The sequence below is a fragment of the Festucalex cinctus genome, chromosome 7 (genome assembly GCF_051991245.1).
Source record: "Festucalex cinctus isolate MCC-2025b chromosome 7, RoL_Fcin_1.0, whole genome shotgun sequence".
In the NCBI taxonomy this organism is placed as follows: Eukaryota; Metazoa; Chordata; class Actinopteri; order Syngnathiformes; family Syngnathidae; genus Festucalex; species Festucalex cinctus.
Window position 1 is genome coordinate 5500560 of NC_135417.1, and position 17039 is coordinate 5517598.

The 17039-nt window shown below is 39.3% G+C and overlaps 1 protein-coding gene across 4 annotated transcripts in view; it reads right to left on the reverse strand.

Moving 5' to 3' along the window:
• The window catches only part of ptprub (protein tyrosine phosphatase receptor type Ub), a 225356-nt gene that overhangs the window by 76817 nt on the left and 131500 nt on the right, over positions 1 to 17039 (reverse strand). For all 4 annotated transcript variants that reach the window (XM_077526325.1, XM_077526328.1, XM_077526327.1 and 1 more), the window contains exons 6-7: positions 14964 to 15138; positions 11189 to 11482 (exon numbers count right to left, since the gene is read on the reverse strand). In XM_077526325.1, the coding sequence (XP_077382451.1) occupies positions 11189 to 11482; positions 14964 to 15138 (469 nt within the window). The remainder of the gene's footprint in view (positions 1 to 11188; positions 11483 to 14963; positions 15139 to 17039) is intronic.

Genomic DNA, 17039 nt, shown 5'->3' on the forward strand with positions numbered 1-17039 from the left:
CATAGTCTAGTTTATAGATGTATTGAAATTTCCACTTTATAAAAAATGATTAACCTTGCTCTCGCAAGATGAATTCTCGCGGTATCCCGCAGGCAACCGCCGTTCCATCGCAGAGTGACATTGTGTTTGGGGGCGGGAAATGCAACTGTGACGAAATCAGGAAGCCAGCGCCGACGCCGTTGAACAGCGAGAGGCGCTTGGTGCGTTTCTAGCTGGTAAGACGTTCGTGCTTTTCCCCCCTTCGGCAAGAACGAAGATGAAATTTTCACCCATGGCCGTGATTGGTTAAAAAAAAAACGTGTAGAATGACGCATCGTCCAATCAGCTCGAATTATCGTACAGAATGTCCCGCCTTTCCCGACAAAATTACTGTGGAGAGGTACCAGATGGATATTATGGAGCATATCCATCTGGCTATTGCCAGGTTAAAAATGATGCTAACACTGGGAACTCCTGACACTTTTCTTTTTGAAAAATTAAATAAAATAATAATATTAAGAAATTATGTTGGAATTAAGAAATTATGCTGAAATCGTAGGAAACTAAGAGTAGAAAACTTTAGGGAACTATTTACTTGCTTTGTTTTTAATTTAACTAACATGCTGTACCTCCCTGCAGTTTTTGCTATAATTCTTAGACAAAGCTGTACATTTTTTGTAATGTTTAAAATTAAATGAAAAAAAAAAGGTTGTTTGTGTTTTATTTATTTTATTTTCAGACTAATATTTTCTCTTTTACTGCAAATGAATATCGGCTTGAAATATCGGTTATCGGTCTGCTAGACTAATAATAATCCGTATCGGCTTTGAAAAACCCATATCGGTCTATCGCTATTCCAAAGCCTGCACATAAGTTTATGTTATGCCTTTTAGCTGGTGGTCATTGGGTCTTTCCATTGTTATGATGCTGATGTTGTCAGTTGCTATGTCACAGATGATGATGATGATGTATGAGCCACTCTTAGTTTGCCTAGTCACTCATATTTTGTTATTTCGTTGTATGCAGTTACGATGTCCCTTGTGATGATAATGTCAGTCGCTATACAGTTGTGGCTTGCCCTAGCAAGTGTTACTGAATGACACTTGTCAGTACAACAAGGTTACTTAGTCGAGGTTTCCCTGAGGATGTTAAGTTTTTTTTTGTTTTTCCCATGTAAGCTTTCCATCATGCTCGCTGTGGTTACTTTGTATTTTTGTGTTTTGCATCCAACCCACTTTGAAACCATCTGCATCCAGCCCTGCTCTCTGTTGTTACTTTGTATTTTTGTATATAAAGACTATGTTTCCCAACTCCTGTGTCTTGTCCGTATTTGGATCCTAATTCCGCACCTCACATGACAGCTTATTTGTAATTTTCTTGGTTTTACGTTTTGGCTTATGATGTCATCGTTCTCCAATCTGGTCTGAGAAATGTCCTCTCATTTTGGCCAAATAGGATTTGGGAAAGCTGTGGTTATTAATTTAAGTCAACAGATGTGTTTACCGCGTTACTATCAAAGTGCAGGCCAGAATCCACGAGCGAGCTTTGTTGTTTTCTGGATTCAGGTTGGGGCTATGCAACCATCTGCACACATACTGAACATTTTCCAGTGCCACTCTGGGAGTCGTTTGGATGTTCCCCTTCTGAAAACATGCATAGCACTAACTCAACAGTCAACTGGAGCTTGCTTGCAGCTCCCCCTTCAGCACAGCTAGAACTCCCGTCACTTGTGCTAATTAAATGGACAGCGTGCAGCTTGGTGTGCTCTCAAACAAGCCCCGGTCTCATTTTTGACTATTCAGTAGTCCTGCTTCTTTTGCCCTGTGGTTTAATCCTCACTTCCCTCTGAAAATTTGTTTAGAACTATGCAAGGACACTCACTTCTGCAAGACATTTTTTATTGCTGGGTCATCTCATATTTTGAGAAGAAAGCAAATCTCATTCTGGTCAAAGCTGTGTTAATGTTGCCCCGGCTAAAGGAATGACAACTCTCTTTTTCATGAATACTGAAAGATACACAGAGGCTCTTGTAGAGCGACGCACAGAAGCCCAAGTGTTCGGGATCGCATCCCCAACTGAGGACTAAAGCCGAGGACATCAATGGGCGCATTCATCAGTTATCAACACAGTCAACGCCTTTTTTTTTTTTTTTGCCAAGCAACGTAATGTCTTTTAATTCTAATAAGACATGATCAGGAATGGGCAGGGAGGCGGGGTCTGACAGCAGTTGTATTAAGTTAAGTCTTCTTTTTTTTTTTGTGTGCATGGAACTTTAATAAGATGGCAGGTGCATCACTAAGCAGGGACTGCAGAAAGTTGTTGCCTAATTTAATGTGAAAGATGCTCTCGAGCACACTACATGCAAATATTCAGTCTATTAACGCCCTAATATACATAACTCTCTTTTTATATTGCCGTGCCACTTCATCATCTCTTCACTAGCAATTTTGTGCACTACTACAAGACAGAAATAACATTGTATACCTCATTTGCATTTATTACCGCCTGTGGTCGCAATTATGTTAAAGTAAAAATGCTGTGACACTTCCAATCTCCACAGAGGGCCTCTGTAGTCACTGGCCTTCTCTTTTCATTTGCTTTTGACCATCTCAAATAAGTTAGAAAAATGACCAAAACATTGACTCCAAACCAGGATTATGAGAGTTTTGGAATTCTCATTTTAGTTTGTTTTGATTTTGTTTTGAGTTTTGTTTTATAAATTTAGTTTGTTTTAATTAGTTTTCAGAGAGGTTCTGTGAGTTTTTATTAGTTTTAGTTATTTTAAAAAAAGCTTAGTGCAGCTTTAGTATTAGTTTTAGTTTGATTTTAAAAGTCCATTACTTGTGTGCAATATAAAAAAAAACACCATGGTAAACAAAAACAAAACAAAAAAAAAACCATTTCATACATAGTGTTGTATTTAGTTTTAGTTTTTTTGTTAGTTTTTGTTTTAAAAAAACATTTTTCCTTTTATTTTTTCGTTAACAAAATAGTTTTTTGAATTTTAGCTTTAGTTTTTCCGTTAGTTTTTATTTATTTAATGCGTTTTCATTTTTATCTTATTTCGTTCATGTAACTTGTTTCTTGAATTTTAATTGTAGTTTTTTTAGTTATTTTTTAAAATTTTATTTCGTTAATGAAATTGTTTTTTGAATTTTAGTTTTAGTTTTTTTCGTTATTATTTTTTTTTAAATGTGTTTTTGTTTTTATCTTATTTCGTTAACATAATTTGTTTTTTGAAATTTAATTTTAGTTTTTTTCATTAGTTTTATTAACTAAATTAAATGGCTCCAAACTCATGCAGATAAACGTGGCGAATCCAGCGCACATACAAAAGTAGCGCTTCATTGTTGAGAGCCGTATAATTGATAGTCTGCACAGTCCGAGTCAAATAAAGAGAGTCCTTTAACCGCCGGGTTGATAAAAGCAGCAGCAAACAGGCCACAGTGTGCCCATTGTGGCATTTCTCAAAGTGGACATCGTGCCAACCCTTGCCTCGTCTTATTTGTTGCTGCGCCACGGGCGGCCATTCACTGACACCCTGCAGCCGCCCCAGCAAGGCCGAAAGCCCGGGGCGCCGTGTTGATCCCAAGAGATCGGACGTGAGATTGGAAGTGACAGGTTCTGCTTTGTTGTCTCCCCGAAAACTGTGACACGGGACAGCACATCGCAGCCAAGGAGGTGATTTGGACTGACTGCGTCAGATGAGGGAAAAAAACAAACATCTGAGGACGTCCGCGCCTTGCGTTCCACTCGATGTGCATGAATTCAAAACATTGCAAAAACGCTTTTGCACACAGTTAGGTCCAAAAGTATTTGGACAATGATGTTGAATGATTTGGCTTGTGCTCTACCACAATGGATTTCAAATAAAACAAGAAGAAAACTTTCATTTAAAAAGTGCCAATGACCTGCCAATGAGTTTCTTGCTTCACTGCAGTCATTGCTGCTAGTTTGTGGCTCTTGCTTTTCAGTAGTGGGAAAAATATGATGCTGGGTTGAGATCAGGTTATGAAATTGGCCAATGACGAATTAGATTTCTTTGCTTTTTGTGAAAAAGATACTTTCGCAAGTATGTTTACAGTCATTAGCCATCCTCACCGTGAAGGACATATCTGATCACTTTGTAGCATTTGCCTTAATGTGCGTAGGTGTTACAGTAAAGTCATAAACATAAAGATGAAACCGTTTACCAGTAAATAGTGCTAACATTTCTTATGTTTCGTATTACTGTGATAAAGTACAAAAGGTCATTGATTTTATAATTTTTGTATTGCTAATACTAATACTGCAATATTTTCCCTGTGTTTAAAAAAAAAACCTGAATACATTTATTTTATTTTATTTTATTTTTTTAAATTTGCACAAAATTGAGATGTGAGTGTTGTATGATGGCAGTGAATGCAACTTACAGCATTTTGGCAAACAAACAATTACTTAAAAAAGAGGCTTCGATCTGTTCAACACCAGTCTGAGTTGAATTTTACTGTCAAACTAAACATGAAACAAACAGGAATAAACATTGTGTATTTAAAATGTTCAAAGAGCTGCCTAAAGAGAGGCCCGGCAAACGGAAAACGCCGTTGACAGTTTAACTCATTCAAACCCAAAAACATATAAATACGTTTTTTCTTTAATACTTTGTCCTGCATTTCCAAAAATGTATGAATACGTTTTTTTATGCTAGAGAATACAGAAGACTTTGATGCAGCTTTGGACATGAAGAGGTCGCTTAAAGCAATGGTAGTTATTAAAAAACGGGCAGCAGGTGGCAGCAGAGTATAAGAGATCAGCCAGACCCATGTTGCAATAAGCTCTTTTTCCCAGTGTTTTCAACAAGTTTGTGAATAATGACGAAACTTAGCTACATTCTAATGTGTATTGCTACAAAACAGAAACAGATAAAAATATAGTTTTGTTCATGATGAAAGAAAAGACTCTAATCATTCTTTTGGTAGGTTCCATGTTCTTATAACAATAGAACAGAATATTCTGTCGACCTTGCAAAAATCAGTCAACATCCAGTAAAACAGCCGGGAGCGATGGGGGCCACCAACTATACCTACAATTATATAAAAAAAAAAAATGTGCGTTGATGTGATAGATCTTAGTGTTTTGCATATTATTAAAATTTATGTTCTATTTGTTTTTTTTAAATGAATGAACATTGAAAAATCAAAAAATTCTACACACTGTCCCTTTCAGCAAATTACATATGAAAACAAAGGTTGGAGCAATACATGTAGACCAGTCATTTCTGAGACCATACTGTTCTCTTATCATCATCATATTTGGGAAAGAGATTTGTCCCCTAGATATCCTAATATACAGTCTGTAATGTACAGTATGTCCTTCAATGTTGCACGTCCATAACTCCGTGTACTGTGATTGATTCTTCTTCCTTGCGGTCAGCCCTTGCACTGGAAATTTTCCTAATTTTAGCCCGGCTTGAATGTTGGCTCCCTCCGGCCAGACCGAGAGGTTCACGAGCGGGGGCTTTCAGGGGCGGTTCCAGTGACCCAGAAGCAGGTGGAGGCCCATTACCGCGCGGTACTTTGGGGACCCCCTGCAGTACAAATGTTCACCTATCCTCCGTGATTTACTCGAGGCGATTCAGGCTCTGTGCACTGTGCTGATAATTAAAGAAACGGCTCATCAAGCACACCTGGACGGCAGGTAGAGACCGTGTTCACATTCACGGAGATTAGTTTTACAGTACCCGCCCGAGGAAGCGTATTGGCGTGGTGGAGTCAGCGACGCAACATGATTGGAAGGGAGGGGAAGAGTGTGCATGGCCGCGGCGGATTAGTCACAGTGGCGAGTCAAGGCTACCGGAGCTGCAAAAATGTGCTTTCCTCCAAACCGCGCTCAAAGATCCCCGACGCTCACCAGATAATTACCAGCTCACCACAACAGCCCCACCATCAATTTTCTCATGCTTAAACTTAATCAGGCCAACAGCAAGGGGGCGGTGAGGATTGGGAGATCGCATCTGGGGTCAGCAGGGGTACTGTAGACCAGATGGTTGAGACGGCGGAGCTCTGAGGAGATGGTGATTATTGTCTGCGGGAAGGTCAAGAAGGTGAGTTGCACCAGGTGGAGAAGTTTGGCATTGTTACATCTCACTGTAACATCCAGAGCTGGACTGGCCATCTGGCATGCAGGGCAGATGCCCGGTAGGCGGTGCCTTTTGGGGGCCAATGTGGTGCTATTCAATTATTATTTTCCAGCCCCAAAGTTAGAAGGAATAGCCCATTGATCCATTTACAATATAGTGAACCAATAAACATCACTGGTAGAAGTACGTTGTAGCCATGGGTGGTCAGGAATCGTTCTGAGCCAGAACCCTGACCGTTGTAAACATGGCGAAGTGTCCTTGAGCAAGATACTGAACCACGCATACGCGCATCTCATCTCACTCTCTGTCAAGTGCTATTTGAAAGTGCTTTGTATTGTGTCTGTCTGACTTTCTTTATAGGTTTTATTTTTTTTTTAAAGCAAATGTCAACCATAAACATTTCTTGACAATAATGTTCTATGTGACCTCACTAGTCTAAATATGACATTCTGATTAATATTACAGTTGTGGAATACGAGTTATGCAGCAAAATCCAGCCGTTTTTATCCAACTCAGGGGGCGGCCATTTTGCTCCTTGCTGTCGACTTCAGATGACATCACAGTTGCTTAGGTTAGGCAACAACCAATCACAGCTCACCTGTTTTCTGAAGCTGAGCTGTGATTGGTTGTTACATGAGACCTGAGCAACTGTGATGTCATCTTCAGTCGACAGCGTGGCAAAATGGCCGCCTTCTGATATTGATGAAAATGGCTGCTTAACTCATATTCCACTAAAAAGACAACCGTATTTAGACAAGTGGGGCTGCATAGAACATATTGTCAAGATTTTTTTTGTGGGTTGACTTCCACTTTAACCTGTAGTGGAAAGTTCAAGACATTCACAGTATAGCAGCAAGTGAAAAAGAAAAAAAAGGCAGGACAAATATGTTGTCACCTAGTCTGGTGTGCATCCAAGTTCCCATTTTATCAGTGTGCAGCAAACCCCATATTACTTATCCCACATGGTTGAACAAACCAATGCCACAGTCGCTGAAATGTAAATGCTCATTAAAAGAGTTTAATGACTTTCACAAACACCGACACCAGCAACTATGAAGCCTTTATTGCTTCACCTTCCTCACATTCACTGTGCACATTAAATGTCACAAAGAGAAAATAACCTCACCCACACACTCCATCACAGGCTTCCTCTCCTCCCCTTTGTACCTCATCCAGTTTGGGGCTGCTATTATCTTCCTTGCTGCTATTGTTATTTACCGCGTCCCATGTTTTGAGTGCTGGAGATGTGCATGGGTGTTGGGGTGAGAAGGGGTTGTGAGTTCAATCACGGTTGCTGATGAATGAGGTTGTTATTGGCTGTGGGGACAGAAGGGTGGCTTTAATATGTCATTGGGGAGGGGGGTGGTCCGGTGTGCTCCACTGGAGCACAGTAGAGAGATTTGTGTGGCAGGAAGAGACTGTTGGGCGCAGAAAGAGTGATGACCATGAATGACATGACGCCTGCCTGTGGGCTACACAGATCTCTCCGTTTAATGTGTGTCTGTGACGTACAGATGCAGGGGAGGGAACCGTCTTCATCTGCGCGTACGTTGACATTACCGTGGCGCGCTATGCTAGCTTGAAGCACGGCGGTGGACCGCTGCTCATCTCCCTGGGTGCTTTGTGTCTACACTGACAGATGACAAGGGAGGACAGATGTTGGCAGGCGCAGCAAAATGTTCATTTTGAGGTAAACCCAACTGGGGACAACCCAATTAATTTTGCAATATAATATTTAATTATTCAGAATACGTGCAATCGAGGCAGTACAGTGAACCAGTGGTTAACTCTTTCACTCCCAGCCATTTTCACAGAAACAATCCCGTTCGCTCCCGGCTGTTTTACTGGATTTTGGCTGATTTTACAAGGCCCACAAAAGAAAAGAAAGATTAAAGTCTCTTCTTTCGTCAGGAAAAAAAAAGTATGTTTCTATCTGGTTCCGTTTTGCAGCAATTAGCATTAGAAGAGAGCTACGTTTCATCAGTTTTTACAAATCTATGAAGTAATTTAGCTTTTTTTCTACATGGCTCGGGTTGATCTCCTTTGCTCTGCAGCCACCTGCTGGCCGTTTGTGTAATAACTACCATTTCCGCAACCGTTCTTTGGAGTTGAGAGGCTGCATCAAAGCCTTCTGTATAAGCATAAAGCATCTAGCATTAAAAAAACAACAACATAAAAACGTATAAATACGTCTTTGGGACACTTAAAACATAAAAAAAAAAAAACTTATTTACACGTCATTGGGAGCAAATGAGGTAATATGTCTGCCTCACAGCCAAGAGAACCCAGGTTTGAATCTCAATCCAGTACATACATAAAGGAAATGAGATTTGGTCCATATCCCACAGCAATTTGGCAATCTTCATCACAGAGAACAGCTGCTCGCATAAATATGTGCGAACAAAGACACAGAGCTCATCTCAAGTCTCTTACTTGCAACATGCCCGTCTCCTCATTCCTCAAAATATCGGAAGCAGCCGGGATGTTGTTCTCGCGCCGCCATATTAAGGAGCGTCTCAATTTTGTCTGGGCCCGAGCTCATCTGCGATGAACCAAACTAAAGTGGAAAAGTGCGCCGCGGTATGACGAGCCCACACTTCAGTTTTTGGAAATCATGCATGATTCGGCATGTATCGGTATCGGTGACTATTCACAAGTAACATGCCGATACCAATAATTCCAATGCTAATATAGGATTTTGGATGCAGCATCTTGTGTCTTGCTCGTGCACGACATTCACTGATATGTGACATGTTTACTGCATGCCGATCTAAGATATACTATTGGCTCTTGAATGCTCTCAACCAATGGCAGGACAGCTTTTTCATGTTGAGGAAAAAAAAAACCTTAGGTATAGGTATCGGCCGATACTGCAAAGCTGGGTATCGGTATCGGGGTCTAAGAAACGGTATCGGAACAACACTACTATAAAGTAAAAACCCTGCCACAGTTTGGCTTTAGCCCCTGGTGCTAGCTAGCTAGCTTCCTAGCTAGCTTCCATGGTGCTCATTTACCTGCTAGCTAGCACAACAACGAAAATAATTAGTGATAAGTGCTGAAGGGCTAAAGCCAAACTGTGGCAGGGTTTTTACTTTCTGGACCTGCATTTGCCACCTCCGCTTTTTGCAGCAGTGCCCAACATTTTTAATTAATTCAACATATTCCAATTACAGGGCAAAGAAAGTTATTCAAATGTTGCAAGTGTAAACGCGGATTGATTCCTGATGGTCACCATTCTTGCTTGTCATTTATTGGACTTTAAAAAAAAAGAAGACATTTCTTTGTCCTTCAGTAAATAGCAAAGGTGCCTGCTTTAGGCGAGCTAATATAGTCAGCCAGCTCTTATCTTTTAAAAAAGCGTCAAATCGATATGACCGCGCTGCTCGGAGAAAGTCTACTATTCTGCGCTTTCAGCTCCAGAGTTAAGAGAACGCCAGTGATAGCAAATGTAGCCCTTCTAAGGAGATAAGTGTCACAGTGACTGAGTCCCAACTTGTCAATCACTTCCACCCTGATTGAATTTCACCCGATGGTCACAATACGGCACTGTAATTTTAGATATCGGCGCCGAGCTGCTGTTGAGCATCTTGGCTTTGATCACTCAAAATCGCAATCAAACATCTTTCATGAAATAACACAGATCTTGCAAAGTAGCCAAGTATAAGTTTAAGCAAGTTATACTTTGTGAAAATGAGCCTGTTTTTTTTTTTTTTCCCTTTTTTTTTTTCCAACCAATTTCAGAGTTGGCCGGTTCAGTTTGAGTCGTGGGCAAGTGTGATGCAGAGTAAAAAGGTGGCCATGTGGTGAGATTATGACTTCTCAAACAGCTCTGATTCATTTCTGGTGTCTCTGGAATTTTGTCGTGTGAGTTTTGACTAGATTTCTTAAGACAAGTTGACAAAGCATTATTAACTCATTTGCTCCCAATAACGTATAAATACGTTTTTTTTAATGTAAGTGTCCCAAAGACGTATTTATACGTTTTTTGTTTTTTTGTTTTTGTAAGTATAACTACAAAATCCATAACATTTGTTACATCAATGAATCATGGTCCAGATATATGGTTATCTACACAATATGCAAGATGACATACAAATCAAATTGAAGTGATTGATGCTCCTGCCATAGTTAAAGTGTAAGTGAGCTTAGAAGCCAATAACACATACAGTGGTACCTCTACTTACGAAATTAATTGGTTCTGGAAGAAAGTTCTTAAGTAGAAAATTTTGTAAGTAGAGACGCATTTTCCATGTAAATGCCCTAATCCATTCTAAACCTCCCAAAATTCAGACATAAATGTTTTATAAAGCATAAAAATGCATCAAAACATGTAACAAATACATGTTACAATTAGATTATTGCACAATAAATGAGTTGGTTTTTTTTTTTAAACCATCCTTCGAAAACGTCCAAGGCAAACATCATCTTAGTGAGCAAATGCCCGACTGGTGAACACTTTTTCTGGGTGATTCTTTTAAACAAATTCCGAAACTTCATGGAAACTTCCGGTATGGCGAGGCATCTTTTTCCAAAAAAAAGGCCCGTCTCATCGCAATTAAAAACTTACTGTGCCTTCATCAATCACCAATTGTTTGTATTTTTGCACAAATTCGCCGGCCGTTAGTTTTATTATTTACGAACACCTCATGGGCTGCGGGATGAATGATGAGGACGCTGTATAGACACCGATCTATTATCTAGGCTCATAGATACCTATGGTAGGCAACAGCCATAGCTAAAAGTATGTTGCGTTCGGTAATGTATTTTTACCTTTCGTATCTAGAAATTTCTTTCGCAACAAGAGGCAATATTTTCCCGTTGAGGCGTTTCCTAACTCGAAAATTTCGAATGAAGAGACGTTCGTAAGTAGAGGTTCCACTGTACAAGAAAGTCTGTGGCGGATGGTTGTGTTTTCAGCACACACTATATCAGCCGTAGCAGCTGTCGGGAACAGTCGCAATCTTGTTTTGTATTCAGACGTGAAAGCGAACTGATATGCTGTAGGTGTGTGTCATTGTTACACACCGCTGAACTTTCATTCCGCGATCACAGAAGCGTGACTTCAAATTACAAGACGCCATGAGAACTCACCTGCACACTTGGTCCTGCTGACGAGCGGAGGTCCGGGAGGACCCGTGCCTCCTTCTCCCGGCCGAGTCAACAGCACGCTGATGTGGTATTCCGTGTCGGGATCCAGGTGCCACAGCTTGTAGGTGACCATGTTGACTCCGTGCACCTCAGACCATGGAGACTGGCTGGCACGGTACTCAATCTCTTTCCTAATAATGGGCCCATCTCCAAGGATTGAATTGGTGTTGAGCTGGATGATTAGGTAAGTGGAGCCAGCACGCAGCAGCTGAGGTGGCGCGATAGGGGATGGCGGTACTAAAAGAAAACAAACAAAAAATGTCTTATATTGGAGTTTGGCTAATTGAGCTCATCAGTTTCACGAAAACAGAGTCCTCACTAGAGAATTAAATGGGTCATGAGAGACTGAAGGATGTGAGCAGGTCAGACGGCGTTCAAATAGCAGATTAGTCACACCGATTAACAAAGCATCCACAACCTTGCATACATTAAGCAGAACGGAACGCGAAAAAAAACAAAAAACGGGTTTGCACACAACCAAACAACCTTTGCCACAGAAATACGAGACAGCCCTTCATCCGTTTCCCGATGAAAGAAGCGACTCTCCTCACTGTCAGTTGAGATTTCCAACTGGGGGATTCATTTCAAGCCCAACGGTCAGTTACTTGCACATCTAAGCCGCTGAACAATTACATGGGCGACGGTGTAAGGAAAGGAAGGACGAGCGCGAAAGGGATGAGGACAAAGCGCAAGAAAAGATCACAGTTAGATGTGTGGCTGTGACTAATCTGTCATTCCAGCAGAGGCGCCCCTGTCTTTTGAGGGCCCTCTCTTAACAGGATTTATACATCGGTCGAGCACCCCACTTCTACTCTGATGCTTTTTCCTTCAAAGTCGCCTTTTGCCTACAGCTTCTCGTCTTTAAGGCGGCAATAATGTAACCAAAATGAAAGACCAAATTTCATCCACAGACAGTGGCATTTAAATGTGGGTGAAATGGTGATGGCGACATACCAGAAAAATAAACCCGCTTCTATTACACAGGAAATGATCTCAAAAACAACCCTACTTGAGGGTTCAGGTTTAAAATCTTTGTTGAGAGACTGGTGCTATTTTTTTAGTTTATTTTTTTAAGTAGACTACCACAGGGTTTCTGGATGTATCAGCAAATCTATTTTAATGCTTTTAAATGCAACTTAAAACATTAATTCAGTGTCCACATCGTGCTGCATATACACACACGTGTGCTTGCAGACATATACAGAACATAATCGTTATTAATCGCATGATTTCCATTGTTAAATTTGCGATTAATCGCAAATTAATCGCATGTTGTATCTGCTCTAAATGTACAAAAAAAAAATGTTTTTTATACTCTTGTTAATTACATGAAACTGGACAAATACCAAATGTGGTTATATCTTTTAGTTCATTGATATAGTACAGCAATTGTCTGGTAACCAGTTCAGTTCAGCGCCTACTGCCCGAAGCCGGCTGGGATAGGCTCCAGAACCCCCGCAACCAGATGGATGGATGATACAGTAATTTTATAGCAAGTAATTCACAAAGTTATTTGAAGTTAAAAATACATACTAAACAGTTTTAAAGGAGTGTGAAACATTCTTGATTTGTGTTCAGATGAATTCCTGCCACTAGGTGACGTTAGCGTTTCATGTTGCATGTTGGTGACAGGAACAGTACATTTTTATTTTGAAATTCAGAACAATTGGCATTTGGACATGAAGCAACTTATGTACTCCAGGCCATTTTGTTAAAGGCACATTGTGTAAAATTTAGTGTCAACTAGTGGGCAAATAATAGAATGCAACAACCTAAGTTTGAAGCACATCCATTTTGAAGATTTTTTGAAAACATGACAAAAGCTCAATTACTGGAAAAATACATATAGCACAAGGACATGCTGCTGAATTATTTTTGTTACATTGGAAGCGTCTTGACCGCTCGCTGTCATTTATTTTGTGTTGATTATTTTTGTTGTTGTTGATCAGGGGCAGATAACCTAAGTTTTAGTTCTTTCTATCCCTTTAAATTTATTGTTTTTTAAGGAATGAAAGAAAAATTGAATTGACAATTTGAAAAAAAATTGAAACACGCACTACGGTTCCTTAGAGAGACCACACTTCACAAGCCTACCACCAATTACTTTGTGAAGTTCTGCTTTCGGGTAGCCATGGCAGAAAGATGTCAGTGGTGTCAGCATCAACATGTTCTATTTCTTGATTTATATTATATTGGGGAAAAAAAGTGAAAGGATTTTTTTTCCACCCATATTATTTAAATTAATAGTTTTTTTTCTTTTTCTTTTTTTTAACATGGATGAACATTGAGAAATCAAAAAAATTCTACACACTGTCCCTTTAATTACTAGTCAGCAGTCCCCCCCAAATATATATAATTTTATCACATTTATTATTGTAACCGTTGTATGTAAAATAAAGCACAAACAATCCTACTTAATGCTTTTAATGCCACTTAAGTTGAGCAAAATGACTTGTAATGCTTTTGAATGACCCGCGGAAACCCTGTAACCTGGTCCACCATTTTGGTGAAGAGCAGAATAACAGCAGCTGCTATTTAAACAAAGCCTTGTGTAAACATAAAACCCCTGATTGACAATCAACTGAGACTCGAAGGACCCAGTGCAAGCCTGCACATATCAAAGAACGAAATACTCATCTGCTACTTGGTCTCCAAGTCTCCAGTATAAACAATGTGGAACGAAAGGTCAGCAAAGGGGAAGAAGAGTGAGAATGCCACATTCTTATTTCCACTTCTCAATGTCCCTTAGCCGAGGCCTGATATGTTTTGCCAGCAAACCACCTCGCAGTCATGTCATTACGACGCCCGTCAAAGCGGTGTCAGGCTGTGGGGTTGGAGTGAGTAATGGGACTGAGGTCACCATCTGTGGTACATGATATGACAGGGCTGCAGGAGACCAAGTCGAGTGAGCAGCTTTATGACAGGAGGCTGAGGAGCTGGCGATGGCAGCCGCTTTGATTCCAGCTCAGACGTCATACGTGTCTGCAAGATTGAATTCTACGACCAGGGCTTTCCATGTGAGTTGCAGATATTAGTCATGAAGGTCTTTTAACTCTTTCACTCCCAGCCATTTTCACAGAAGCAATTCCGTTCGCTCCCGGACGTTTTACTGGATTTTGACTGATTTTGCAAGGCCCACAGAATATTGTGTTCTATTGCTATAAAAGCATCAAAACCTACCAAAAGATAGATTAAAGTCTCTTCTTTCACCAGGAAAAAAAAGTATGTTTCTATCTGTTTCCGTTTTGCAGCAATTAGCATTAGAAGAGAGCTAAGTTTCATCAGTTTTCACAAATCTATTTAAAATTGTAAGTAATTGAGCTTTTTTTCTAGATGGCCCTGGTTGATGATCTCCTTTGCTCTGCTGCCATCTGCTGGCCGTTTGTGTAATAACTACCATTTCTGCAACCGTTCTTTGCAGCTGAGAGGCTGCATCAAAGCCTTCTGTATGCTCAAGCATAAAAAAAAACAAAAACAAAAAAAACGTATAAATACGTCTTTGGCACACTTACAACATTTAAAAAAAAAAGTATTTACACATTATTGTGAGCAAATGAGTTAATGTGCCCGGCGTTTCCTGATTGGAACTTGAATGAAGTCCTGTGTTTACATCAGTATCAATCATCAGTAGCCTAAAAAAAAGGGGCCAAATATATTCCATTACAAGACCAGATTAGGAAAAACACGACAAAGTAAGACTAAAAAGTCACATTTTTACCTTTGACGACGAGTTCAGCAAAGTTTGAGACCCCAGATCCCCTGGAGGACTGGGTGATGCAGCGGTAAAGGTCTTGATCTGACCTCTGGACGCCGTCTAGCTGGAAGGTTACCACAAAACGCCGATGACTCAGGTGCTTGACCGACGCGCTGGTTAAAATCTCTCCATTGTGTCTCTGCAAGACAAAAAGGGACAAGGTCAGAGAAGACAGCAGCTCTCTCTTGAATGGTATTTTATATGACTATGGCATATTTGAATTGGAAAACGAGTACATTACAGTATGTAAGTAACATATTTTCACTGAATGTAGGAGTGATGTCGTAGACGTGCTTTGCAAGGAAATGCTTAAAAGCCTACCACGCAACATAGTTGTAATTTAGTCTTTTTTTTGTTATGAATATGGGAACTTTGTTCTTTCCTTTTAGTAAAGATTTCTGAATAGATGCACCTATAAAAAAAAAAATATGGAAATACTGTCATAACATGCAGATGCTCTAATTTCCTTTCCTCTCAGGTTTGATCTGAAGTCTATTTTGAATAAACATTGCAAGTTACTGTGAGTTTAGAATGTGAATGCAACTGAATGGGGTCTTTTCTTCGCACCCTCCATAACTTCTAAATATCTGCACTTTTCAAAATGCCGCTGTCACAGTTGCAGACTACACCAATGACTCAGCAACCATTGAATATGTGATAGATTTGAAATTTGACTAGTTCTGACCATAGCAACCGCTGCAAACTAAAGGAATAGATTAATGATGAATAACAAAAGTCCGAAAATGTTAAACAAATAAATAAATAAATAAATATAATAATAATAATAATAATAATAATAATTAGCAATAATAACAACAATAACAACAACATAATAATAAACAAAATAAAATAAAATAAACAAATAAATAAATTAATAATACTAATAATAATAAATAATAATTAGCAATAATAACAACAATAACAATAACATAATAATAAACAAAATAATATTCATAATTAATAATAAATTAATAATAATAATAAAGATGTATATGTGACAGTAAGACATTGCATTTGTAATAAAAACAACTGTCCAATCTAATTAGAATGTCAGTGGCATTCCTCTAATTTAATCCTGACAAAACATCATTGATCCCGATGGTGGGAATTCATTCATTAGACATTTAGGCATGCTTTGTTAACAGCTAACATAATCCTATTAAGATATTAGTAATTAGTGATACACGAAAAGTACCACACTTTTGGAAAAATGTCATAATTAGATGATGAAACACAACTGGAAAGCACATTCAAACCAGACGGTCTCTAAAAGATGAAAAAGTCAATCGAATTGCTTGGTCCTTTTTTTTGTGTGCTCGCCTATTGAGAGCAACATCAACATTTGGGTTTTGCTTGGCCACTTCCTCTGCTGTTATACCTAAGCCGCAGACCACACAAACCTCAGGACGGCAAACGCATACAGTAGCCAGTCAATGAGGTTCCATAGAGAGAAATCTTGCAACCACAAGAAAACAAAATGCGGCTGCCTAAGACGAGTGACGCGGCCAAAAGTGAGGACCAACCAAGAACACAATGTTTTCGGAATTCAAGGCGAAGAGAGACAGATTTTATTTATCAAAAAAAAAAAGGCAATGCTCCCTGTTCAATTTGACCACCAGTCAACCCTATGCCTATATTTTGAATCATATTTTATTGTATTTTACTTTTTTTTTTTCTTCATATTGCAATCTGATTATGGTCAAGCCTACGTAACACCAGTGCGTAATAAGATAAACACTTTGGTACTTGTTGGGCATGGTGAAGAAATAAAAAAACAATATATATATATATATATACATTGTGCAATGATGTTACTAATAATTTGATGTCAGTACTGAATGACAGGAATGACTATTACTGTTAAAATTAATCGAAAAGTAATCGATTACCGAAACAACTATTTTAATAATTGAGTAATCGTTTGAAGCCATTTTTTTTATTTAAAATTGTTCAAATCCTCTGATCTCAGCATATCAACAGTAATTAACTGATTTCAGTAATCCTTCATGAAAGAAGACTGATTATCTTCTGTGTTTCAGC